This window comes from Myotis myotis, unplaced genomic scaffold (genome assembly GCF_014108235.1).
Source record: "Myotis myotis isolate mMyoMyo1 unplaced genomic scaffold, mMyoMyo1.p scaffold_m19_p_9, whole genome shotgun sequence".
Lineage (NCBI taxonomy): Eukaryota > Metazoa > Chordata > Mammalia > Chiroptera > Vespertilionidae > Myotis > Myotis myotis.
The window spans coordinates 1,741,932-1,769,750 of NW_023416401.1; the positions used below are offsets into that span (position 1 = coordinate 1,741,932).

The 27,819-nt window shown below is 47.3% G+C and overlaps 1 protein-coding gene across 4 annotated transcripts; it reads left to right on the forward strand.

Moving 5' to 3' along the window:
- Window positions 1-1,016: 1,016 nt before the first annotated feature.
- PSMA8 (proteasome 20S subunit alpha 8) lies at window positions 1,017-27,819 on the forward strand. Of its 4 annotated transcripts, none has more exons than XM_036323764.1 (7): window positions 1,017-1,197; window positions 8,873-8,999; window positions 12,051-12,175; window positions 16,361-16,483; window positions 24,346-24,465; window positions 24,779-24,841; window positions 27,282-27,817. In XM_036323764.1, the coding sequence occupies exons 1-7, from the start codon at window positions 1,096-1,098 to the stop codon at window positions 27,372-27,374; spliced, it is 753 nt and encodes a 250-aa protein (XP_036179657.1). In that variant the 5' UTR covers window positions 1,017-1,095; the 3' UTR covers window positions 27,375-27,817. The 4 variants fall into 4 exon arrangements, with proteins under 4 accessions (XP_036179657.1, XP_036179659.1, XP_036179660.1 ...); XM_036323765.1 differs by having other exon boundaries at window positions 1,020-1,155; window positions 27,282-27,819; XM_036323766.1 differs by lacking the exon at window positions 24,346-24,465 and having other exon boundaries at window positions 27,282-27,816.

The following is a 27,819-nucleotide window of genomic DNA, read 5'->3' on the forward strand; positions in this document are numbered from 1 at the left end:
AGTTGCGGGCACATCCCCAGTAGGGGGTGCGCAGGAGGCAGCTGATCGATGTTTCTCTCTCATGGATGTTTCTAACTCTCTATCCCTCTCCCTTCCTCGCTGTAAAATATCAATAAAATATATTTTTTAAAAAAAGAATGTTGTAAACATCTGACCACGCCCTTGCTTTGCCTCGTGGGATCTGCCATAAAATACTCAGCTTTCAGGCTGCGGCTGCCTCTCCATCAGAGAGGACAGCGTCCCACCCGGACCCAGCTTTCTTCTCATCTGTCTTGTCCATCCTTCACCGCCCCCTCAGGCTCACCGAACCGGGCTGAGCTGCTGCGGCACATGGGGTACCAGCCTGGGGCTGAGTGTGCCACGGCCGGTCGGCACCCCAAGATCTGGAAACAGCCCAGTGCCCATCCCAGGTGAGGGGGTGCAGAAGCCGGGCCCAGCCCAGCCCTGTGGCTCGGGGTGAGGCCGAGGCCTGGGCCTGTGCACCCGGAGGCCAGGGTGGGATTCCATGGTCAGGGCACCCGCACAGGCTGCCCGCGCCACTGGGCAGAGCAGGAGGCCGCCCATCCATGCCTCTCCCATCACTGATGTTCCTACTAGTCTCTCTCCCTCTTCCTCCTTGAAATCAGCAAGAACATGTTTAAAAAAAAATAAAGACACATCAATGATGAGGGAGAATCGTGGATGGGCTGCCTCCTGCACGCCCCATGCTGGGGGCCCGGAACCGGGCCTGTGACCGCTGGGAACAGAACCGGACGCCCAGGTGCTTAGGTCACACCGGCCACAGGCGGGCTGCACCCCATCTCGCTGTCGCGTTTATACCCGATGATCAGACGCCGCCCCAGGGGCAGCGGCCAGCCACTGAGGGTGCCCGAATCCTGCCGGCGGCACAGCCTGGCACTGGGGGTGGGCACCAGGGCTCTCCCCTCCCCCAGCCGTACCCCTCTCCCCCCCTCCCCTCCCCCACGGGAAGCCGCGCAGGCACTTCCGCCCCAGCCCCCCACGCACTTCCGGCTCGGGCTCTCACGTGGCGGAGCAGTTGCTCGAGGCCGGCGCTGTGGGTTCCCGAAGCTCCAAGAGATCGCCGAGCCCTGCGCGATGGCGTCGCGGTACGACCGGGCCATCACCGTCTTCTCCCCGGACGGGCACCTGTTCCAGGTGGAGTACGCCCAGGAGGCGGTGAAGAAGGGCTCCACGGCGGTGAGCAGCGCCCGCGGGGCCACGCGGCCGGGGGACGGGGGCCCGTGAGCTTGTCCCGGCGCCGCGCGGCCGGGGGGACGGGCCCCGTGAGCGGGCCGTGACTGCCCTTGAGGGAGAGGACGGCTCGGCTGCGAGGGATGGCGCCCACGCTGCTGGGTCTCAGGGCCGCTGTGTGCACCGGCCTGGGCTTACCGAGGCCACGGGCGCGTGTGCGTGTGTGTGTGCGTGCGCGCGCGCACGAGCGTTTGAGCATGTGTACATGCTGCGTAGTGTGCGTGCTGCGTAGTGTGCGTGCGTGCGTGCTGCGTATGTTTGCGTGCTGCCTATGCGTGTGCGTGCTGCGTAGGGTCCGTGCGTCCTGCGTATGTGTGCGTGCTGCCTGTGTGCGTGCGCTGCGTATTGTGTGCGCGTGCTGCCTATGCGTGCGTACATGCTTGTGTGCACGTGCGTGTGCGTTCCGGGACCTCGGAGCTGTAGGACTCAGGCTGTGCTGAGCATTGGAAGGAGCCCGGGGCGCGCCCCTGCGGATGCACTGACCTGGGGGCTGCACTGACCTGGGGGCGCACTGACCTGGGGGCTGCACTGACCTGGGGGCGCACTGACCTGGGGGCTGCACTGACCTGGGGGCGCACTGACCTGGGGGATGCACTGACCTGGGGATGCACTGACCTGGGGGCGCACTGACCTGGGGGATGCACTGACCTGGGGGATGCACTGACCTGGGGGATGCACTGACCTGGGGATGCACTGACCTGGGGGCGCACTGACCTGGGGGATGCACTGACCTGGGGGTGCACTGACCTGGTGGCTGCACTGACCTGGGGGTGCACTGACCTGGGGGATGCACTGACCTGGGGGATGCACTGACCTGGGGGCGCACTGACCTGGGGGCTCACTGACCTGGGGGCGCACTGACCTGGGGGCGCACTGACCTGGGGGATGCACTGACCTGGGGCGCACTGGCCTGGGGGTGCACTGACCTCGAGGTGCAGTGACCTGGGGGTGCACTGACCTGGGGGATGCACTGACCTGGGGGTGCACTGACCTGAGGGCGCACTGACCTGGGGGAGCACTGACCTGGGGGCGCACTGACCTGGGGGATGCACTGACCTGGGGGTGCACTGACCTCGAGGTGCAGTGACCTGGGGGTGCACTGACCTGGGGGCACACTGATCTGGCGGTGCAGTGACCTGGGAAGGAGCCCTCCCCCAGAGCGGGTCTCCCTGTGATGATTATAATAACAGGTTAAAGAGGATCGCGGCCCTGAATGCAGACTCGGTCACGCAAAGGATGCCCGTTGGCAGGGGTTCGGCTCTCACTCGTTAAGAAGGATCGTCCTGATATTTGCACCGCAATATCGGTGCTCAGCCCCCACCACCTCCTGTCGTTAGCCGGTGTGTGTGTGTGTGTGGGGGGGGTGCATTTATTTTTTGGTGAGATTTTTAAATAATTCTGAAAGCCTTTGAGAGGTGATGCCCTTCCTTAAATTCACCGATCCACATTCTGAAAAACTTCTAAATTCTCAGGGTAGTTGTAGTGCTCCTGCCAAGTTTTAGTTTATGTTTAATGGCTTTACGGTTTATAAAAATCAAAAAGGACAAAAATGCTCTGGCGACCCAAGACCAATCATCCCAGCCCTTCCACGTCCTCGCCTTCAGTTCCGAGGGATCGTTTTCTAGTCTCTCGTGGGCCGATGGGTGTGCGTTTTGGGCTTGGAGACCCGGCTCTGAGGTGCACAGCTCGTTTCCACGTGTAGCCGTGGCTGTATCTTGTCTCGCTTTCCATGCAGACTTAGTGATGGGAGGGAGTCATTCGATTTTACTATAAACCTATCAGAGGTAAAGTGGTAAAAAGAAAAAAAGAAAAAGCCCGCTGGAAAGAATCTTACATTTTTTAAGTATTTTTCTATTCAATGGGGCCCACTGGTTTGCTTCTTTTTTGTAAGTAATTTTCTTTAGAATTGTAAATTTGAGAAAAGCCTGATGCAGCTTACACCGAAAGGGTGCCATCTTGATAAGAACAAGAAGTTCTACAGCCCCCAGCATGGCATGAGGCAGATGGGGAGAAAGTGATGCCGCGCTCCGAGTCTGCAGTGAAGGGAGAGGTGGGCTCCTTGAAATGCGTGAGGAGGCAGCAGAAGTGATGGTCGGCTCCTGCGCAATGAGCTGTAAAGGGCGCGCATATCAAAGTACCTGGAGTGGGCGTTTTTAAGGATACACCGGAAGGAGAAGAGGTTTTCTTTCGGGATTCCGAAATTACAATTTGCATCTTTGTATGGAGTTACTGTGTTTCCCTGCGGGTGCCATGACCTTTTGCGTGGGGTGAAGTCTACACTGACACTTGTTGATTAAAATGTGTCACAAAATAATGGGTCTATAAATGACATTTGATGTGATGAGTATAAATGAGCCGAAGTTACCCGTTCTGCCCGCTATGTGAATGTGCCGTTACTTAGACAAGTTGCATGGGCCACAGTGACAAGCGTGGGTTTACCTTCTTGGTGATTATTTTACAGCCGAAGTGAGACAAGAGGCCTGCTTCCTTGTCTTTAGCTCCCTTTTCTGTAAATGAAAACCATCTTTGAATAACATTTTGGAGAGGTAATACCTTTCTTCTTGGGAAAAATATGAATCTTTCCTAATAGTCTCCTGGAAAAGATAGGACTTATTATCACTCCTCATTCTGTCCTCTCCTTGACCCCAAACCTGCTATCAGTCCCGTATTTCCGACTTTATCAGAGCTCAGCTCCCCGTCTGACCATCAGTCTTCCATAACCCTTACCACCGCTTTACTGTCGGGGGGGCTTCGTGGTCTCACTGGCACACACTCTGCCCCCCCCCCCACGGGAGGGAAGGGGAGGGGAGGGGAGGGGAGAAAACACTTCCTCCTGCCGCTCTCGCTTTACTCCTCCCTCCTGAAGCCGTCTCTGACCCCCTCCCCGCATCGGGGGTCGTTTTCTTGGGAATTCATAACCTGTAACACAGAGCACCGGGCAGCATTGCTCCTTGGCCTCACACTCTCTCGGGCCAGGTCTGTAGCAGACCCCTCACACCGCGGGCAGGCCGGTCTGGGAGAATGTAGGTGGTGTGTTTCGTATTTCTGCTGCACAGTGGGCAGTGCAGAGGCTGGGCAGGAAGTAACGAACATTTCAGTGACATTTATTTTGCATCAGGTGTTTTTTGTACGTTATCTAATGTTAAGGAGAGTGTTTAATCCCCTTTTTATAGATGTGGGATCTATAATTCAGAGCTTTCATCGTTGGATGAAGGTGTCCAGGTACACGCTGATGGAGCCCGTGTTCACACTTAACTTTTTCTCGTTCCAAAGCCTCTGCTTTTTGCATTGCATCATGCGGTTTATTCAATAAAAATGTGTCTGTTAGTTAGCTGTCCTCATGCATGTGGAGTCAGACATGCATCATGGACGGCAATTAACTTCTTTAAGTTTCAGTTCCTTTAACAGTAAAATAGGCACCGAAACAGCACCTCCTCCATGGGGCTCCGTGACGGCTGAATGCAGTAATAATACGTGTTAAGGATCTTGCACAGTGTTTGGTTCACAGCAAATAAATGGCAGCTCTTATCATTGACGATCCCTTTGTTTTCTCTTTCTCCTTCAATGTTGTCTATGGTTTTCCCAGCACATTCATTTCAGGACATTTTTGGTGAATACTTGCATCTGCCAAGTGCGGTTTTGGGCCCTCGTGTTTCCTAGTAAGTTAGACTCCATTTCTGTCCATGGGGAGCTTGCTATCTAGTGCGGCAGTTCTCAACCTGTGGGTCGCGACCCCTTTGGCGGTGGAACGACCCTTTCACAGGGGTCGCCTAAGACCATCAGAAAACACATATATAATTACATACTGTTTTTGTGATTAATCACTATGCTTTAATGATGTTCAATTTGTAACAGTGACATTGGGGGTCCCTACCACATGAGGGACTGTATTAAAGGGCCGCGGCATCAGGAAGGCTGAGAACCACTGCTCTAGTGTGTCCTTCCCCCCCCAACCCCACACCTCTTCTTAAAACCTATGTTGACGGTCAAGTACGTGAGTATTCTTGGATACCCTTCTTCACCCGAGAAGGAAAAAATAGACTGTAGACTGCACAGACTAGGTGCGAGAGCCCCACAACCTGGAGGGCTCAGTGACCCATGTATAGCCTACTTTGGCTGAACTCTGGGAGGAGGTCGGTAAAAGCACAGTGCTGTGAGCTGCGGGGTGGGGATATTTGGCTTTTAAAGAATTGGGTGAAAGAGGCAGGACTGAAGGGATGTGGTCTTGAAGATTTTGTTTAATATGAGAGAGACTTTAGCGTATGTTTCAATGTTGGTGAGAGAAAACCAGCAGATAAAGTTGAGGTTTATTTCTTTTTTAGGTTAATTTGATTTATTTTTAACTTTTTTTTTTTTTTAATATGTTCTATTGATTTTTTACAGAGAGGAAGGGAGAGAGATAGAGAGTCAGAAACATCGATGAGAGAGAAACATCGACCAGCTGCCTCCTGCACATCTCCTACTGGGGATGTGCCCGCAACCCAGGCACATGCCCCTGACCGGAATCGAACCTGGGACCCTTCAGTCCGCAGGCCGACGCTCTATCCACTGAGTCAAACTGGCTTCGGCTTATTTTTAACTTTTTATTATATAACTAGGGGCCCACTGCATGAATCTGTGCACCTTGAAAGGAACTGTGGGCAGCGAAGCTGTGGAGGGCACAGGGGCAGGTCTCGGCCCCTGCCCGGCCCCTCCCACCGCGGGCCTGGTCCTGTCTGCTGGCAGCCCTGCTCCTGGCGCCGGCGCCAGCAGCAGATGAAAGCGGGGCCAGCGCTGGCAGCGGTGCGAGCACCGGGCGGGACTGTGGTGCGTGAGAGTGAAGAATTTTCAATAACGACCTGAGACGCCCCCCTCCTTGGCCTGGTGTCCCCGCTCACCTGCTCCACCATCCTGCCGCAGCCGACACCCGCCATGTTCTGCGTGTGCCCCCTGGTGGTCAGTGCGCGTCATAGCAACCGGTTATTGGGCTGTTTGGTTGTTCTGCCGATTGGTCTATTTGCATATTAGGGCTTTATATATATAGATATTCTAAACAAAAAGAGATATAAAGGGTATAGTATAATGAACTTCTGTACACCAGTCCAATAGTTGTCAACATTTTACTGCTCTTTTTTTTTTATCTTTCCCAACTTTTCCCCCTTCCTGATGGAATACTTTTTTTAAATTGATTTGAGAGAGAGAGAGAGAGAGAGAGAGAGAGAGAGAGAGAGAGAGAGGGAGGGAGAAACATCAATCAGTTGCCTTCCACATGCACCCAGAACCCCACAGCTTGGGTGTGTGCAGTGACTGGGATCCATCCTGCCACCTTTGGTGGGCAGGACGATGCTCCAACCAGCTGAGCCACGCTGGCCAGGGCCGCAGTGGAATACTTTCAATTGAAATGTTATTGCGATCGCTGCAGGTCACACGCAGCTGTGAGAAACTTGTATGTGTTGCCCATTCTCTGCCAATGGTAACATTTTGCGAAACTGTGGTTCAATCAGAATATTGATATTGATAAAAGCCACCTGTTTTATCCAGATTTCTCCTTTCTACTTGTACTCCGTTGTGTGAACATCAAGTTCTGCCATGTCTTATTGCCTGTGTATATTCGTGTGTCCACGGGCAGGACCTGGACAGCGTCCAGCTCCAAGGGAGTCCCTCCTGCTGCTCTTCTGTGAGCACCCACGCCCCTCACCCGCCTCTCGGAGCCCTGGCCCTGCTCTCTGGCTGTCCTCCTCTGTCTCCTGTTTCTCCTGTTTTGTCATCTCAGACGTCATAGGCGTGGGGCCACACTACAGGCTGAACCTTTGGGGACTTGCCTTCTGCCCTGAGATCACCCGGTTGCCGCTCGCACGGTGTTTGATGGCTGGGCAGTGCCCATGGGGTGATGCGTCACCGTTCGGCGGTGCCCCTGCTGCAGGGCATGTGGGTTTGCAGCGTGGCGTGCTCTGCAGAGAGATGCTGTGAACGTGCGTAGCGGGCTTTTGCGTGGACGTGAGCTTTTGTTTCTCTGGTGTAGATCGTAAGTGTGCCGTTACCGGGCGGCACGGGCACCGCGCGGTTGGTTTTGTGAGGAGTTGCCACAGTGCTGCTCGCAGTGGCTGTGCCATCGCACGTTCCCGCCGGCAATGAAATTATCCGCTGGTTGTTATGAGCTTGTCTGTCTTTCTGTTTTTGAGTCAGTATGGGCAGTTTTTTTGTTTTTCTACTCTGTTATCCTTTCAGTCAGATTTTCAAATTATTAGGGTGCATAATTTTTAAATTCCTACTTTTTCCCACTTGGATATGTTTCCTTTACTCTTTTTGCCTTTTGGCTATTTTAACTAAGACATTTAAAAAATTATTTCTTGCCGAAACCGGTTTGGCTCAGTGGATGGAGCGTCGGCCTGCGGACTGAAAGGTCCCAGGTTCGATTCCGGTCAAGGGCATGTACCTGGGTTGCGGGCACATCCCCAGTAGATGTGCAGGAGGCAGCTGATCGATGTTCCTCTCTCTGTTCCTCTCTCATCGATGTTTCTAACTCTCTATCTCTCTCCCTTCCTCTCTGTAAAAAAATCAATAAAATATATTTAAAAAATTATTTCTTTAAAAAACTGTCTTTTGGTATTACCAATTTGTTGTTTTCTCTCTAGTCATTAATTTCTGCTTTTTCCTTATTTCTCCCCTTGAACTTAGCTTAAATATTTTTATCCCTTTTTTAACTTATTGAATTTTTTTTTTAAATATATTTTATTGATGTTTTACAGAGAGGAATGGAGAGAGATAGTTAGAAACATCGATGAGAGAGGAACATCGATCAGCTGCCTCCTGCACATCTCCCACTGGGGATGTGCCCACAACCCAGGTACATGCCCTTGACCGGAATCGAACCTGCGACCTTTCAGTCCGCAAGCCGACGCTCTATCCACTGAGCCAAACCGGTTTCGGCAACTTCTTGAATTTTTATTAATTTTTAATTTGATTTTGTAAAGTGAGATTATGAATTTTCTTCTGAGCATAATTTTGTCCACATCCAAAAGCCTTTGATATTGGGACTTTCATTGCAAACATTTTCTAGATAGTGTGTGTTGGCAGGTTTGTTTTATTTTGTTCTTTGGAAAGAAAAAAATGTATTTACAAAATGCTTTGGGTTTGGGTCAGCCCTATAGGTAGTGGGTCGGGGATGAAGAGGGAGAGGGGTAGCCCTTGGGGACAGCGCGCTGGGGGCAGGGACTGATGGGGGGGTTGTTTCGGGGGGCGTCGGGCCCCAAGGGCTTTCACCACACGCATGTTCAGCTTGCACTTCTGTGCCTCCTGCTGAGCCTCGCAGATCTACCGCCTTCCACCGCCTCCTTCCCTCCTCTCCCCCCCCCCCCCGTCCCGGCCATCCCCCCCCCCCCGCTATCCCCCCCCCCGGCTATCCCCCCCCCCCCCCGCCATCCCTAGGATGGATGGGCCGCTTGTCACTCCACCCGTCCACCGGGAGCTCTGCCAAGGGCTGAGGATCTAAGCCAGGATCTCCGCAGCTGTTTTCTTAGACGTCTGTTTTCTCAGTTTTACTGACTGTTTAAGGAAGAGCATTTTCCTCTAAGGCATGTGTTAGAATAACTTGATATAATGTAAAACTGACAACGAACTATATTTTTTAACGGTTTGACAGGTTGGAATTCGTGGTACCAATATCGTTGTTCTTGGGGTAGAAAAGAAGTCAGTCGCCAAGCTTCAGGACGAGCGGACTGTGAGGAAGATCTGTGCCCTGGATGACCACGTCTGCATGGCTTTTGCAGGTACCTGTGGGCCTCCAGGGGTGACACCGAGCATGTGGAGCAGTAGGTCACACCTGTGGGCCACCACAGCTGTCGTGGTGCTGTACGCATACAACACAGGGAGCTCGCTCCATGTCTCATTCGACACAAACAGTGCACCCTGTCTTTTCTGGGACAGTCACAGCTCTGTAACCAGGATTTCTGAGAGTTGGTTTTGATAAAACATAAATGTCAGAAGGTATATATTATATTATCTTAATTGTAATTGTAGGTAGCTGTTTTCTTTTTAATTTTTTTATTTTGAAATAACTTTAGATCAGGAAATGATGAAAAACAACAACAGAGTAGTCCCCTGTCTCCTTTACCCAGTTTACCCCAAGGGTGACATCTTCAGACCAGTAAGTGGACATGGTTACAAGCCAGAGATTTTATTTCAGATTTCACCAGGTTTACATGCACTCATTTGCATGTGTGTGTAGTGTTATTAGGCTTCCCACACGTATAGATTCATGCAGCCATCACCTCAATCACGATACACAACTCTTACATTACCACAAGGCTACCCATGCTATCCCTCCTCCGTATCACTGACCTCTGGGGTCGTAAGCTGTTCTCTTCTCCATCTCTATAATTCTGTCATTGTTGAGAATGCTGTCTGAATAGAATCATATGGCATAAAACCTTTTAATACAGGCTTGTTTTCATTCAGTATAAACTACAACATTATTTTTAGTAGTAATAGTATTTAATGGCAGTTAAAAAAGGAGGTGGTAGGATCTGTATGTATTGACATGAGAAATACCCATCACATATATTAAAAATAGTAAGTTACAAAAGAATACGTATGATACAGTTCTGTTTCTAAACTATAGAATTATATGGCCCCTCTTATTCCCTCTGGTGGGGAATAAGAAGTACATATCCAAGCACATATCAGAAAGAAATACGGTTCCATTTTGAAAAAAAAAATCACATTCTTTTATTGATGTTACTATATTTTTAATGTTTGAAAAACAGTCCTTAGGGAAATAAATCAAAGCGTTTGAAAAAAATGATTTCATGTACCATGTGGAATTCCATTTAATAGTAGAAATTTTACAATATGATAGTAGCTTCAAGGTAAGTTTGTAGCATAAATTTAAAAACACTGGACTAAGGGCTCATTTATTCTATAATTGCTTATTTATAAACAGTGAGATTGCAATACTATCTTTTTTAAATATATTTTTATTGATTTCAGAGAGGAAGAGAGAGGGAAAGAGAGATAGAAACATCAATGATGAGAGAGAATCATGGATTGGCTGCCTCTTGCACTCCCACTACTGGGGATCAAGCCTGCAACCCAGGCATGTGCCCTTGATCAGAATCGAACCTGGGACCCTTCAGTCCGCAGGCTGATGCTCTGTCCACTGAGCCAAACCAGCTAGGGCTCAATACTGTCTTTAAATAGAATTTGTTTTTTTCCCTAGTCATTGAGTATTTATTAGTATAATTGTTGCTTATTATGTTAAAAACAGACACACACACACACACAACTATGATACTCCTGTGGTTTGGCAAATTTGTCGCTGACTCAGTTTAGTACAACTTTCTACGTATGCTGCTTTCATGTTTCTCTACTTTTGGATCATATATGTTGTAAATGGAAAATACTTAGAAGTCTCCTTTCTGATCACATTTTCTAAATGAGTGAAGCTTTTAATTCATAGGATAAGCTAAATCAGTCTTTTTCCATTTCTTTTTTTGTTTTAATCCTCACCTGAGGATATTTTTTCCATTGATTTCCAGAGAAAGTGGGTGGGGAGAGACAGAAACTTCCACATGCGAGAGACACATGGATTGGTTGCCTCCTGCAGGTGCCCCAACCGGAGCTAGGGAACCTGCGACTGAAGTGCATGCCCTTGACCAGGAATCAAACTGGAGACCTTCGGTCCACAGGCCAGCACTCCATCCCCTGAGCCACACCACCCAGGGCTCTTTCCATCTCTTTCTCTCAGATAACATCTGCCAGGAGAAGAGAATCAGTTTCTCTTCCCTTCACTCTCTGCTTGTGATTCGCACCCGGCCCACGAGTGTGAGTGTGATCCCTAGCGGTGGCGTATTCTGACAGCGTCTTATTGTTGACGAGTATTAACCGTCTTCAGGGACAGCAATTCTTCTGGCTCCTAGAAACCTGACTGGAGATGATGTGGAAGGGGAACAGAGTCTGTGACTACAAAACACTGATGTTAGATGAGCAAGGGCTGTTTCAAAGACTGTGAGTGACTGTGGCAATGTGGCTTTAAGAGAGCGGGGGAGGAAACACACTGGCCACGGAAAGGTCGAATGCCAAAGAAGTCTTTGATATAATAGAAGCGTTTACATGCATTGCATCTGTTGGGGCACTTACTTTATTTCCTTATAGAAGTGTTAGGAATTAATTACATGGTGTTTGGTAGGATGAAGGTAAGGCATGTTTTCTTTTTCTGGTTTCACATTTTTTATTTTCCAATCCTTAATCTTAGACAAAATACTGAGACATATTTCAAAGTTATATTGAATGAAGTTTGAATTCAGTGGATATGTGTTTGATAATGAAATGTAATGTTCATTGTTTTCATAAGAAGAAATCCAGCTTACTTCATGGTTAGGAAATAAGTATATTAGTTTTGGAATCAGGATAGACCATCAACCTTTGAACAGGCTGCCATTGATATCTCCCCCTGAAAAAGTTTTTAAAAATATGACTACAGAGATTTTAAAAGAGTATTTTTAATAAACCCTAACAACCAGCCCATCTACTATGAATGAAACATTTTAATCTTTTGGAAATAGTTTACTTAACATTAGTGTTTAACCATTACTCTTTAAAATCATTTTCTTTAAAAAGTCAGTAAGAATGCATCCAGTTAAGCCCTGAAGGAAATAAATCAGAATGTCAGATAAGCGATTTGCAAAGAATTTTACAAAGTCTTTATAATGGACATATACTGAGAAAAACAAAGGGCATTATAAGAAAGATTTTGTGTTAGCTAAAACCCTTTTGACATGGAAAAGGCCTCCTTCCTTGTAACAGTTCAAGCCCTTTCGTAGGCCTGACCGCGGATGCCCGAGTGGTGATAACCAGAGCCCGTGTGGAGTGCCAGAGCCATAAGCTCACCGTGGAGGACCCAGTCACTGTCGAGTACATAACTCGCTTCATAGCCTCCTTAAAACAGGTAAGCCAGAGCGCAACCAGCTGCTTCGCTTCTCCTTTACCGGTATGGGTCAGGCCGTGCAAATGCTTCGGGCATTTAGTCTGTGAAATCTAAGTTCTCCATTCTTCCTCACACGCCACACTCACACTGTCACTGCAGTGGAACGGATTGATTTGATCACTGGGAATCTCAGTCAGTGTCAGTTGTGGAGATTATATTAAAACTAGAGGCTTGGTGCACGAAATTCGCGCACTCAGGAGGGGGCGGTCCCTCAGCCCGGCCTGCGCCCTCTCGCAGTCCGGGAGCCCTCAGGGATGTCCAACTGCCAGCTGAGGCCCACTCCCCATGAGCCCAGCTTCTGGCTGAGCGGCGCTTTCCCTGTGGGAGCACACTGACCACCAGGGGCAGCTCCTGTGTTGAGCATCTGCCCCCTGGTGGTCAGTGCGCATCATAGCGACCGGTTATTCTGCCGTTTGGTCAATTTGCATATTAGCCTTTTATTATACAGGATTAAAAAGAGCAAGCAATCTAATCTTTCTTCACTTCTGAAGATAGAGTAAAGAGAACCAATTTTTAGAGTTTACCAAAGCACTACCCATGATTCTTTCACCTACAAACCTATACACAACTGATAGTGTTCAGGTATAACTTCTGAATCTGTAGTAAGTACATTAATATTAAGTCTAATCATGATGTGGACAAATATGCTTTTCACTTATTTTATGTGCTTTTATATATGTCAACAAAGTCCTTATATAACTCTATACAGGCAGAACTCCTTTTTTTTTAAACCCTAGATCACCTTCTTGGATTCTTTTTATTTTTTTATTTAATATATTTATTGGTTGATTTCAGACAGGAAGGGAGAAGGAGAGACAGAGAGAGATAGAAACATCAATGATGAGAGAGAATCATTGATCGGCTGCCTTCTGCATGCCACCTACTGGGGATCGAGCCCGCAACCCAGGCATGTACCCTTGGCCAGAATCGAACCTGGGACTCTTCAGTCCACAGGCTGACGCTCTATCCACTGAGCCAAGCCAGCAGGGCCAGGCAGAACTCCTTTTATTGTTCCTCACTTTATTGCACTTTACAGATTTGCATTTATTATAAATTGAAAGTAGGACCCTCCACCAACAAAAAATTAAGACTTGCTTTATTGTGATACTCTCTTTCTTATGGTGGTCTGGATGCTCAGAGGTCTGCCTGTAATACTGATTTTAGTTGCTATCCATAATTACTTAGGATGTTTCTAGTTTATATCATTTTCTCATTCCTTCTCTCACTTGCTGGCTCTCAAATTGCTACTTTAATAACATTATCTTTGAAACAGATTTTGTTATTTTTAAATTATATTGGGTTATTTTTTAAGATTAGAATTGGTCTTTTTGAAAATTTATTTTTATTGATTTCAGAGAGGAAGGGAGAGGGAGAGAGAGATAGAAACATCAATGATGAGAGAGAATCATTGATCAGCTGCCTCCTGCACACCCAACACTAGGGATGGAGCCTACAACCCGGGCATGTGTCATGACCGGGAATCAAACTGTGACCTCCTGGTTCATAGGTCAGTGCTCAACCACTGAGCCACCTGGGCTGGACAAAATTATAATTGGTTTTAAGACTTTTGTTATATATAGCTAAATTACTTTCTGAAAAAATTGAACCAATTTTTATTATGCAATAAACAATGTATAAGTGTACCCCTGAAGAATCATTAGCACTGATTTTTCATTTTTCTTTTATTTTGCAAAGAAGTATAACATAGTGCTTTGGGCCAACTATTTAGCCTGTTTTGCCTTAATTTTCTTATTTATATAATGAGCATTACAGTAATACCTACTCTGTTGAGTTGGATTAAATGATTTAATACTTTTAAAACATTTAGAACACTTTCTGGCATGGATTTTACCATTTGTCCACATAGAGATATTTTTATAGACCATACTTTCTGTATATTAAAGTTTTAAATTACATGCTTAATTTTAAATTGCCCTATCTTTAAGATTTAATATATGTTGCAGGAAAGTCCAACATTTTATATTTTTTTGCTTTTTTTATTTGCTCTGCTTTTTCCAGAGGTTATAAAGGCATCCCCCAAAAAACAAGGTGTGGAGCATTGTGTATACAAGATTCCCAATTGTAATTTTTAGGTCTTCTTCTAGAAACATGAAGGTTATGTATAGAATATTATAGAAACATTAGGGATTCAGTGCACAAATTCGTGCACCCTGAAAGAAACTGAGCCATGAGGCTGCGATGGGCACAGGAGCGGGTCTCGGCCCATCCTCCCGCCACGCCCCCCCATCCCCTGTCTGCTGGTAGCCCTGCTCCTGCCACCACCACTGCCACGTGCTGACAGTGCCAGCCCCACTCACTTCCGCTGACAGGGCGGAGCAATTGGGGCCAGCACCAGCAGCGGTGAGAGCAGGGCTGGCACCAGCAGCAGGTGCAAGCGGCCCCAGTCACCCCCCGGGAGCAGGGGGAGGTGGAGAAACCTTCGGGGTGATCAGGGCCAGCACTGGGTGCTGGCAGCGGGTACTAGTGAGGCCGGCACCAGCAGCAGGTGCGAGCACCGGTGGAATTGTGGTGTGCGGGAGCAAAGAATTTTCAGTACCCACCAGAGGCTCGCCCCAATGACAGCGACCAGCGCCCCACCTTGGTCTGGCGCCCCCGCTCACCTGCTCCACCATCCTGCCTATGCCCTTCATGTTCAGCACTCTGCCGCCTGCTGCCGACGCCTGCCATGTTCTGTGCACGCCCCCTGGTGGTCAGCACACGTCGCGACCGGTTGTTCGGTTGTTCCACCGTTTGGTCTATTTCATATTAGGGTGTTATATATATAGGTACATTTTAAGTCTGTAAGAGTAAGTTGCCACTGAGAAGGGTCCTGGGTTCTGGGATAAAGGAGAGATGCTTTAGATACACCTCTGGTACTTACAAATTACTTTTCCGTTTTAAAAAGCGTTGACTAAGCACATAAAGTAGAAGGGTCTGTCCTCTAAGGTGTGTTTGCCACACATCTTCTTACATTAGTGAGATCTAGGAGCATTAGGAGATAGAGAAATTAAAACATAGACCCTACTTTACAGGTGCATTATGTTTGTGTAGCCAGTTATTTGCATCCATAATTTGAATTGGCTGTTAAAACACATGCCTAATAGGATGTAAACATTTTAAAATAGATACCGAGCTAGACAAGTCCAGAAGGAAGCTGGTGTCAAGCTGTTCGAGCCGCCGAGGTGCACGCGTGGCTGAGCTGCCTGCGGGCGGTCAGCTCCCGGTCAGGACCCGTCTGCACTTCTAGGGCTCCAGGCGCAGAGTGAGTGTGGGCCCCACTCCCGATGGAGCTCAGATCCTGGCACTCGAGTGAAAAACACAGTTGGTTGCCAGTGCCCTGCTGACTGTGAGGAGAAAGCATGCTTTTTCTTTAGAGAAACAAAGAGTCCCTTGTTTTGGAGCTGACAGAATGTCTCGGTTGGGTTTTATGTAGAGTAACTCAGTGTACGGTGGACAGAATATACTGGACAATGATGGTACCAAGAAAAAACATCTGATAACAACAGCGTCATGTAAGAACGCTGATAGTAATAACAATGGTCAGGTCTCTCACAGGCAGCGGAGGAGTGATCTAAAGCACAGCTAACGAAAACCAGCGTCCGGGAGCCCCAGCGGTGTGAGGCACACCGTTCTCTGCTGTCACAAAGGCTCAATCTTGTTATTTACCCAAATGTGCATAAATCAATGGGAAAACAGCAGTAAGACCATGTAGAAGTAAACAGGATATCATTCTATAGACTATGTACATTTTTAAAAATTTCATAAAGGATTTGAAGTTAGTTCAGAAAGTGAGGGAAGAGAATCGGGAAGATATACAGAAAAAGAAGGTGTTACTTGATAAGTAATAGAGTGGCCTTTGTATGGCCTATACCAGTGATGGCGAACCTATGACGCGTGTCAGAGGTGACACGCGAACTCATTTTTTTGGGTTGATTTCTCTTTGTTAAATGGCATTTAAATATATAAAATAAATATCAAAAATATAAGTCTTTGTTTTACTGTGGTTGCAAAGATCAAAAAATGTCTACATGTGACACGGCACCAGAGTTAAGTTAAGGTTTTTCAAAATGCTGACACGCCGAGCTCAAAAGGTTCGCCAACACTGGCCTATACCCAGGGTAATTACCGAAACATTTTATTTTTCAGAAATACACTCAGAGCAATGGACGAAGACCTTTTGGCATTTCTGCCCTAATTGTAGGCTTCGACGATGATGGTATCCCAAGACTGTACCAGACCGATCCCTCTGGTACTTACCACGCTTGGAAGGTGAGTCATGAAATTTTAATATATTAAAAGAAGTTGAAAAGATGTATTCACCATAAATGCTTTATCACTTTACCAGGCATGATGAAAATTATGTTACATGAAAATATTGATCGTGGTAGGAACTTTATGTAACCATTTAACCAGTTGGCAATTATGATGGTTTCTGGTGGATAGAGAAACACTTTGGCTTATTAATCACCGGGTTTTTCCTTTACGTTTGGAAAGATGTGACAACCCTAAGTGCATACGAATGGGCAGGTGAGGAATACCCAGTTCCTGCTCATCGCCACCCTTCCACTGACTGCCACGTCACATGGCTGCTGCTCCGAGGAGAGGCACGTGTCTTTCTGCTTTTAATAAAGATGAGAGGGCCTATAAGCTCCACACTGAACCCTTCAGTGCACCCTCTATTCTAGGAGCCGGAGCCCCAAACCATGACTTCATTCCCATGTGTCAGCACATCGCAGCGACGGCCTCACCATCCCTGGGATGCAGCTTTTATTTGTCTGGCTGGTTTTTGAGTCGCTGTTCGTGTTTCAGCACCCAGCCACCTGCTTTGTTTAATGGCGCACTTCAGTCTCATGGTGCCCAGATCGAGGGCCATAGACACCAGTGGCGGTATTCCGAGATGAATTTTTGTACATTCTGATACATAAGAATAAGACCATACCCCAGAAAAAAACTAAGATGGCGGCATAGGTAAACACCGGGAAATTGTCGCCTCACACAACAATTGAAAATTACCGCAAAGGACTGAGAAAACATCATCCAGAACAACAGGAAGGCTGGCTGAGTGTAAAGTCCACAACTAGAAGGAAAGAAAAGCACGCTGAGAGCCAGAGGCGCTGCGGAGGTGAAGTGCAGAGGTACGGCGGCTCGCGCGCGCGAGGAAAGGGGGTGGCACCTGAGGACGCGGCTGCCTTTTTGAGTCACAAGCTCCCGACTGCTCTGAACTCCGGTTCCGGGAAGTCTCTGGGGACCCAGGTCTCATACCCTGGTCTGTCCGGCAGCGGGCGAACTTGAGGGCGGCTTTCCCTCAGAGGTGCTTGCAGCCGTTACCGGAACACTGAGACGCGCGACTCCGGGCGGAGAATCGGCCATAGCTGCTTTCTCCGCCCTTTGACTCCCTGAGACCCCGCCCCACCCAGGCTGCAGCAGAGGCTTTTGCATGTGAATGTACCTAACTGCAGCCCAGCCAGGCAGACCCGGAACTTCCAAGAGAAGGCCCAAGGCCCCGCAGTGGCTTGCATTGCTTCACAGCTGAGCCTCTTCGTGGCTCCTGCTGTGTGGCCTCAGGCAGAGGCTGAATTAGCACCTCCTTAGATCCAGGAGCCACTGTACCCAGTGGTCAGAGGGGGACCATCCAGACTGCAACTCCTCAGATCCATAAGGGACACACTCAGGGAGCAGACTCAGTGAGCACCAAAGCCCCACTGAAGCAAGTCTTGCCCCAGAAGGGTGTCTTCAGCACAGAAGTTCTCCCACTTTAGACACAGCTGATTCTCACAGCCAATTGGCCTAGAGGTCAATTCCTCCCAGTGATTCTACAACAACCAAGGCACCAAGAGTGCACCAAGAGTGTCCACCCCAGGTAACTGGGGAGGCTGAGCTACTGGGCCCTACAGGACACCTGGCGCACAGGGCCACTCTATCAACACAGGGAAGCTGCCAAAATGCGGAGACAAAGAAACAGGTCACAAATGGCAGAAATGGAGGAAAGCAAACAATTGGATATAGAGTTCAAGGCCACGTTTATAAGGTTTTTCAAGAATTTTATGGAAACCGCTGATAAATTTAATGAATCCCTCAATAAGTATAGTGAGACCATGGAGGACATGAAAAAGGACCAACTAGAAATTAAGCATACACTGACTGAAATAAAGAATAATTTACAGAGATCCAGCAGCAGACAAGAGGATCCCAAGAATCAAGTCAAAGATTTGAAATACAAAGAAACAAAAAATACCCAACCGAAAAAGAATAAAGAAAAGAGATTCCAAAAATATGAAGATAGTGTAAGGAACCTCTGAGACAACTTCAAGCGTACCAACATCAGAATTATAGGGGTACCAGAAGGAGAGAGAGGGCAAGATATTGAAAACCTTTTTGAAGAAATAATGACAGAAAACTTCCCCTACCTGGTGAAAGAAATGGACTTACAAGTCCAGGAAGCGCAGAGAACCCCAAACAAAAGGAATCCAAGGAGGACCACACCAAGACACATCATAATTAAAATGCCAAGAGCAAAAGACAAAGAGAGATTCTTCAAAGCAGCAAGAGAAAGACAGTCAGTTACCTACAAGGGAGTACCCATACGACTGTCAGCTGATTTCTCAACAGAAACCATGCAGGCCAGAAGGGAGTGGCAAGAAATATTCAAAGTGATGAATAGCAAGAACCTGCAACCAAGATTACTTTATCCAGCAAAGCTATCATTCAGAATAGAAGGTCAGATAAAGAGCTTCACGGATAAGAAAAAGCTAAAGGAGTTCATCACCACCAAACCAGCATTATATGAAATGCTGAAAGGTATTCTTTAAGAAGAGGAAGAAGAAAAAGGAACTCTTACCATTTGCCACAGCATGGATGGAACTGGAGAGCGGATAAATACCACATGATCTCACTCATTTGTGGAATATAATGAACAACATAAGCTGATGAACAAGGACTGATCCAGAGACGGAGAGGCATTGATTGGACTGTCGGGACTTGGAGGGAAGGTAGGGGAGGGTGGGGGTAAGGGGGAAAGATCAACCAAAGGACTTATATGCAAGCATATAGGCCTAATCAATGGACATGGACAACGCGGGGGTGAGGGCATGAGCGGGGGGGAGGAGGGGGGTAGAGGGTAACGTGGGGACAAGGACACATATGTAATATCTTAATCAATAAAAAATATATTAAAAAAAAAAAAGACCATACCCCAGAATCTTGGATAAGTGATTTTGACTATTAAACGTTTAAATACTGCCCGGCCGGTGTGGCTCGGGTGAGCATCGACCTACGAACCAGGAGCTCATGGTTCGATTCCCGGTCAGGACACACGCCCAGGTTGTGGGCTCCATCCCCAGTGTGGGGAATGCAGGAGGCAACCAATCAATGACTCTCTCTCTCATCATTGGTGTTTCTATCTGTCTCTCCTTTCCTCTCTGAAATCAATAAAAAATATATTCTTAAAAGGTTTAAGCCGAAACCGGTTTGGCTCAGTGGATAGAGCGTCGGCCTGCGGACTGAAAGGTCCCAGGTTCGATTCCGGTCAAGGGCATGTACCTGGGTTGCGGGCACATCCCCAGTGGGAGATGTGCAGGAGGCAGCTGATCGATGTTTCTAACTTTCTAACTCTCTCCCTTCCTCTCTGTGAAAAATCAATAAAATATATTTAAAAATTTTAAAAAAAAAGGTTTAAATACTTAGGTTTTAAAATAATGTTATGAAGAGTTTATGTTACTATATTAACATCCAGATAAATTAATCGGGAAATCTTGCCTTGATTTGTAAGCCTGTATTAACTAACGTATTTGATTTGAGCTGACCATACTCATACTACTTTACAAACCAGTTAACCAATCCAGTAAAACAGTGGCTGGTATTCTTACCACAGAGATCTGGGTGCTTGTGTTAGCTGCACACCCTTTAAGCCACCTGCACATCTCATGGCTATCAGAGGCTGTGAGTGTACCTGCTGCAAGTACCAGGCTTGTTCCTGCCGCTTAGAAACCTTGTTCATGTGCCTCCAGGTCTCTGCCCTACACAAAAGGAATGGTTACCCTGAATCTCTGTCTTCTGTTTGCATTGATCATGACGTCATCACTCTTCATTTCAGTTTCATAACAATTTCCACGTTTATGTATTTTTCCATTTTATTGTGGTTACTCCCTGAGGTCACACATAGAAGCATTTTTTATTTCAAAGTCCATGGACATGGGCAATAGGGTAGTGAAAATCTGGAGGTGGGGGTAGGGGTTGGGAGGAGGGGGCAGGGTGAGGGAATGGGAAATATCTGTAATGCTATCAACAATAAAAACAAAAAAATAAAAGATCTGAAAAAAATGTTCATTGAAAGACAAAAAAAAAAAAAAAGCCAGGAGACTCTCCCAGCTCAAAGGAGACTAAACGGACCAACGCCCAAGGTGTTTGCTTAGATCCTCGATGGGGACAGTCACAACCAGCGACACTGAATGTACTCGGCAATGGTGTGTGTCAGCCGTAAGCTTTGGGGAGTGGACTTACCGTGTTATATTTTAAAAATCCCTGTTTTAAGGGAATTGACAGAAGTATTTAGGGGCAAAATGTTATGACATCTTCAACCTTAAAAAAGCGGCAATGTGTGTGTAAGTAAATGGAGAGATAAGACAAATATCTCAAAATGTTAATAACATGAATCTAGGTTAAAGGTGCATAGTAGTTCATTGTTCTCAGCTTTTCACAGGTTTGAAATGACCAAGTTAGAAAACTGAGGAAAGAGAATAGTAAGGAGGAAGTGACGATGGCTCCTTTAAGAAGTTTAGCTGTAAAGGGGAGCAGGGAGATGGAACAGCAGCTACCGGAGAATGTGGGTTCAAGGAAGGTGTTTTTCAAGACTTGACGCTACACAGGATCCAGTTAGTCAGCAACAGCATTCAGCTCGGAACGTGCTGGACACTGAGCATAGCTGACCGTCTGCTCTCAGAGGACGGACATGCTAGCGGCGGCAGGGAGACCAGCAGATGGGCAGCATGTTGGCCTGTGGTGGTGCCACGTGCCACCCCGGGTGGGGGTCCCCAGGTGTGGGTCCCTCCCCGGGTGGGGGTCCCTCCCCGGGGTGGGTCTCCGTCCCCGGGTGTGGGTCTCCAGGTGTGGGTCCCTCCCCGGGTGGGGGTCCCCGGGTGTGGGTCTCCAGGTGTGGGTCCCTCCCCGGGTGGGGGTCCCTCCCCGGGTCGGGATCCCCGGGTGTGGGTCCCTCCCCGGTGGGGGTCCCTGGGTGGGGGTCCCTTCCCGGGTGTGGGTCCCTCCCCAGTGGGGGTCCCCGGGTAGGGGTCCCTTCCCGGGTAGGGGTCCCTCCCCTGGTGGGTGTCCCCTGGTGGGTGTCCCCGGGTGTGGGTCCCTCCCCGGGTGGGTGTCCCCGGGTGGGGGTCCCTCCCCGGGTGGGTGTCCCCGGGTGGGGGTCCCTCCCCGGGTGGGGGTCCTTCCCCGGGTGTGGGTCCCTCCCCTGGTGGGGGTCAGGAGCGCAGCATGGGCATCACGGGTGCAGCTGGATATGCAGGGCAGCAGCCCTCAGACCTCTAGTCGGGAGCGCTGTCTGCCTTACCAAGACCCCATGGAATCCTTACCATGACGACCTCAGAAGTCCCGCCCTGCTCTGGAGAAGCAGAGTCAGATGGGGGCTGAGGAGGGGGCGGGGGGTGCGGTCTGAAGAAGGACCTGGGAAGCAGGATGTGAGCAGAGCCGGAGAGAGGTGAGGGAGCGCAGTGTGGCCAGGGTTGGGGTCCCAGACGGGACAGACGCCAGTGCAGATGCTCTGAAGAGCGGCTTCCTGGTGTGTGTGGTGGGGGGGGTGGGGGGGAGGAGGAGATGGGGCAGAGGCAGGACATGAGATGGCAGAGGCGTCTACGCAGCAGGGGGTGGGAATCACAGAGGGCCCTCCTCACACTCCTTCGCAAAATTGTGCATTTTACTCTGAACAGGACCGGACGCGAGTTTTAGCAAAACAGAACCATTAAAGTGACTCTTTTTAAAGGATCCTTCTGGCCCTAACCGGTTTGGCTCAATGAATAGAGCGTCGGCCTGCGGACTGAAAGGTCCCAGGTTCGATTCCGGTCAGGGGCATGTGCCTTGGTTGCGGACACATCCCCAGGAGGGGGTGTGCAAAAGGCAGCTGATCGATGTTTCTCTCTCATCAATGTTTCTAACTCTCTATCTCTCTCCCTTCCTCTCTGTAAGAAATCAATAAAATATATTTATAAAAATAAAAATAAAGGATCCTTCTGGCTACTATGAAAACAATCTATGAAAAAACCGTATGGAGAGAGCAAGGATGGATGCAGGTGATACAATAAGAATAGGTGGCTGACCATTGCCCCCGCACCAAGAGGCCGTGGGTTCGATTCCAGTCCAGGCACATGCCTGGGTTTTGGGCTCGATCCCCAGTAGGGGCATGCAGAAGGCAGCTGATCAAGGATTCTCTGTCATTGATGTTTCTCTCTCTCTCCCTTTCCCTTTTCTCTCTCTAAAATAATCGATAAAAAAATACATTTTAAAAAATAGGTGATTTGAGTTTGGTGAAAAGTGGTAAGATGTTGGTTTTATTTTGCAAGATGAGGAATGGTGTGAGGCTTTGCTTAATGGGTATAAGGTGTGAACGAGAAGGAAGAGTAGCTGAAAGGTTTTGGAATATGTGCATTTATGAAAATGACACAGTGAAAGGGGGATTTTGACGATGTAGAGGAAAGGAAGACAAAAGGAGAGGCTCTAACTAGGTACAGTGGCATGGAACTCAGGGTGAAAGTGGGCAGGTGGGAGCATGGACAGTTTTAAGTGAAAGAAATGATTGTTTTTAGTGGAACATTCCAAACATATACCTAAGAATACAAAAATAATATCAGTGCATGCGTGTATTCACCAAGTTGAAACAGGTGCTGACATGTTACCATATTTGCTTCAGCTCATGTTTTAAGTGAAATGCGGGACTAATGAAGGTGGTGGCACAATACTCATGCACCACCAGCCAGCTCCATGCAGCCGGAGCTTCCTGTGTGGCCTCCACCTCGCTCCCTCCTCCTGCCGCCGCTCCCTCCGGGAAACCACTTCCCACAGTTGGACCGTCACTGCACATGGAAGCACCCAGAACAGTAGGGGCTGTTTGCATTTTACCCCGAGACGACATTAGGCATGATTGCTCACTAGTGAGCCAAAGGTGACAAATAGGGGTGTCTGTGGCCTTCAGGGACACTTGGTTGTCACTGCTGCATCAATGGACAGAGCTGCTCAACAGCCTATAGTCACAGGACAGCCCCCCCTTCCCCTGCAAAGAATTATCTGTTCCCACATGTCAGTGGTGTTGAGGTGAAGAAAACTCATGTTAACCTTCCCAGCCCTTCATTTCTCCATGCGTGAACTGAGTTAGTAACGTTATCTATGTAATTGTTTGGGGGATGGTTGGGCTGGATGAGTTAATTCATGTGAAATGAACAACGTAGTGCCTGGCACATACGTGCTCTGCTCATGTAAGTTACTGTCACCTCCATCATCACCGTCCTAGTACTAGTCTGGAATTGAGAGTGAATGACAAGAACCTGCGTAGACTACCTGTGGCCAAACAGCGAGGGAAGTGTGCTTGCCTTTTCCTTCATTTGATGAAAAATTCTGAAGAAATAGAAAACTGGGGACTGGGACCGAAGAAGCCCTTCCTGCTTATAAAGTCAGAGAAGACAGTGAGCGTGATAAGTAGTGTATGTTAGTCTAAATTCTCAGAACACGACGCGCAGTCCCATTCGTGTAAACAGCTTTCTTCACGTTGGTTTTCTTTCCCTCGTTTTTCTCCCTTTTGCACCAAAGTCTCGCCGCCTCTCCTCCCCACACCTCATGGAGTTTCAGCTCTTTCCATCTATCCTGCTGTCAAGAACTTGGGAATATTAGAGCGACAGACGCATTGGCCAGTAGAAAGCATGGGTATGTCTGAAAACTACTCCTGCTGGCGCTACAGATTACTCATGGGAGTGACCACTGAGCTGTTGAAATGTTTGCTACGTTTTCAAACCTACAATTTTCATTTAGCAATTACGCTAAGAAATACTGGAGTAAACTGTAAATCTTTAAACTTCACTTAGTAACCATAAATTCCTTCATATTGCAGTATTACTAAGCATTATCTTCTATTTTTCAAGGCAAATGCAATAGGCCGAAGTGCTAAAACTGTCCGAGAATTTCTAGAAAAGAATTATACAGAAGACGCCATAGCTAATGACAGTGAAGCTATCAAACTAGCAATAAGAGCTTTGCTAGAAGTAAGTGATCTAATCCTATATAATAAAAGTGTAGTATGCAAATTGTCCCCTCAACCAGGAGTTTATCTGGGAGTTCGACCAGGGAGCGGGCCAGCAGGGGAAGGAGGGAGGCAGCAGCAGCAGCAGGTGGCCAGGGGAAGAAAGGAGAGGGAGGTCCTGGCCAGCAGTGCTAGGAACCCTGCCAGTGCACGAGTTTTCTGCACTGGGTCTCTAGTAAAGGATATTGAGGAAAGCAGAGGTTTTTGTCCTTTAATTGCGTATTAAAACACAGAATTTCCCGAAGTCATTCTAAAACCAACTTGTTCTACATTAGGTTGTCCAGTCCGGTGGGAAAAACATTGACCTTGCTATCATGAGAAGAAACCAGCCTTTGAAAGTAAGTCACCAACCAACAGGAAGAGTCGGTAGTGTGTCTGGACAGAATTTAAGATGTGACGCCTGAATGCCCTGAGCACCATTGACATGATGACAGCTTCTGCTTGTTTCTGAGGCGAAGCTCGCTGATGTGATGTGCTTATTGCGAGCAGTCACTTCTCCCTCGCCCTTTGTGGAGACGAGGTGCTGAGGCCCATGCACAGACCTCCCCGGCTGAGTCAGAACGTCCTGGGATCAGCACAGCACATTCCCCATGCAGAGTCCTTCCTGCCACCATGTAGAGAGCAGCCACTCTTCTTAGATTTTTAGATCTTCCGACAGCAAGCTATGCTTCCAGCTAGTGTCATGCAGCTGCCATTACATCATTGCTGGCCCTCCAGGCTTCGAACATAATGTGATCTTCATTATGTCAACAAACCCTCCACCTATTCTTGATTGCCTACTGGTTTTTATCTATTTTCTACACTTTCCACTTAAAGGGGCCTTGAGCCACTGTTGACTTAAATTTTAATACCTTGTGTGATGCCCTTTGCCTGTTTCTTTGTGGTGAGTCTAACCTGTTATCTGTATACCTTTTGTCAGCCGTTATGAATTACAACTGCTGGACCACAAAATAAATTGTTCAGAACAATGTGATGAATGGTTCTGAAGTTTATGGTAGAGGATTCGTTGGCCAAAGAGCATTCAAAACATGGTTCTCTGGTGTTCATTAGGTAGAACTTTACAATGTGGTTTGCTCTCTTTAGCTGAGAGTATACAAAAGCATGGGAAACATGGAAAGTATGCTAAAATTTCTTATAGGTGTACCTTTCCTTTTGTTGTGGGGAAGATATTTCAAGGGGAAATAGTGTTGAAATCAGCGCTGTGTGGAGAGAGGGGTTTTGGTTTTGTTTTGGAGTGTGTATGTGGAGGGGATTCTTGTAATGATACCACATCCCCATATTTTATTAGTTAACCAATGGATGGGGATATGAGGATAGGCCAGCAGCAGAGTTTCAGTGAATTAGAGAGAGAGGGATGGGGATAGGTCTTCCTCTACACGGCCATACCTAGTAATCAAGCTGCTGAGCATAGAATGTGGAGATGGGAACTGGGCTGGGTTATCAGCCCTGCTGCCAAGGGCCTAGGACAGTGACGGAGAGCCTTTTGAGCTCGGCGTGTCAGCATTTTGAAAAACCCTAACTTAACTCTGGTGCCGTGTCACATATAGAAATTTTTTGATATTTGCAACCATAGTAAAACAAAGACTTATATTTGTGATATTTATTTTATATATTTAAATGCCATTCAACAAAGAAAAATCAACCAAAAAAATGAGTTCGCGTGTCACCTCTGACATGCGTGTCATAGGTTCGCCATCACTGGCCTAGGACATACGTGCCAACAGTGCAGGGACACAGAACCAGAGACCAGAGGCACCTCTCCAGCCCCACACATGTGCACGTGCGCGCACGCACACACACACACTTACACATATGTTTTTACCTCTGAGTGGTAGGCTGGTGTGTGTCCTTCCACATGGTTTCTCAGGATAGGCTGCGTGGCAAATAGGACACATGCTTTGGAGTTGGACAGACCTGGATTTAAGTTCTAGCGAATCAGTTTGTTTAACAGCATGACCTTGAGCAATTTGCTCCCATCTTCTGACTTTAAATAAAATAAAAATGACTTAAATAAAAGAAACATTATTTTTGCTTTGAATTCAGTGAGGGAGTTGTAGATAAGCAGTGTGAATCATCTTTTCCTTATCGCTTATGGCCAGCCCATGAGCTGATAAAATAGTGAAACCCTTTCAGAGAATCACAGTTAGGAGGGGGTGGAGTTCAATAATGAGTTATTTGCTCATGAACAGAGTGAGTCTTGCATTAAAATGGTCTTAGAGTTATATTTTGATGTAGGATATGTAATGCAATAACATATTTTACCCTACTTTCTTTATTAGCACGATAGTGGAAATGTCATAGAGTTCTGGTTTTTGTTCATAATAGTTACAAGTATGTTGCTCTTGATTCTTTCAAACATTTCATATGTATTTGAAGTTATAAATAGATAATAGAAATTTATAAGATACTAGAGGCCCGTGCACACATCTGTGCACGGGTGAGGTCTGGCTGGCCCCGCTCCTGATTGGGGTGGGGGAGCCAATCAGGGGGATGGGCCGGTAGGGGGAAGGGCTGCTGGTGGTTGGCCAGCCGGCCTCACCCCCAATCAGCCCCTAACACCCCGATCAGGGGCGGGGCCAGCGAGGGGGGCGCCGATTGGGGCGGGATCAGACTGGTTGGCTGCCGCAGTGCATGTCATAGCCACAGGTCCTTCTGGTGGTTCTGCCATTCCAGTTGTTGGGCTTTTACATATAGAGATAATAGGTGTTTTTCATATTGTCAATATTTAGAAATGTTTGGTATAATTGCAATTTATTAAAAAAATTTTTTTCTTTTCAGATGTTTAGTGCCAAGGAAATTGAATTACAAGTCATTGCAATAGAAAAGGAAAAGGAAGAAGCAGAGAAGAAAAAACCAAAGAAGACTTTGTGAACCCTGAGAGCTTTTAATGTTTTGTTGTGCTTAGAATTAGTTAGTGAGATTTAAAGGAAATATGCTGGCTTATGGCATTGCATTAGTAGTTATGTGCTGTTTTGAGACTGCAGATTTGTGACTCTCCTTAGTCTATTACAGGGACAGACATACAAGAATATGTAGATTTTCTTTGAAAATATTTTAGTAATTGTTGAAAGCAGTCATAATTCCACATAAGCTTGAGACCATACTCTATAACTTGTCCAGTGTGTTATATTTCTTCATATATGAAAATTAAGAAAAATTTTAATTTAAAAAAATGAATAATTTGGTGACATTTGAGTATTGACCGTCAGGTAGAGAGATACCTATTTGGAAATAGACTGAATATAATATCGAGTTGCATTTCTAAATGAATGATAAAAACTCCCTTGTGTTGGTGAATTGTCAAAATTTTGTCAGC

Bases quoted from the DNA above. Each gene is read 5' to 3' on its own strand.
- PSMA8 (XM_036323764.1), top strand. From the start codon at position 1,096: ATGGCGTCGCGGTACGACCGGGCCATCACCGTCTTCTCCCCGGACGGG. The intron at 9,000-12,050 runs GTACCTGTGGGC...GCCCTTTCGTAG, and splicing joins CGTCTGCATGGCTTTTGCAG to GCCTGACCGCGGATGCCCGA. The intron at 24,466-24,778 runs GTAAGTGATCTA...GTTCTACATTAG, and splicing joins CAATAAGAGCTTTGCTAGAA to GTTGTCCAGTCCGGTGGGAA.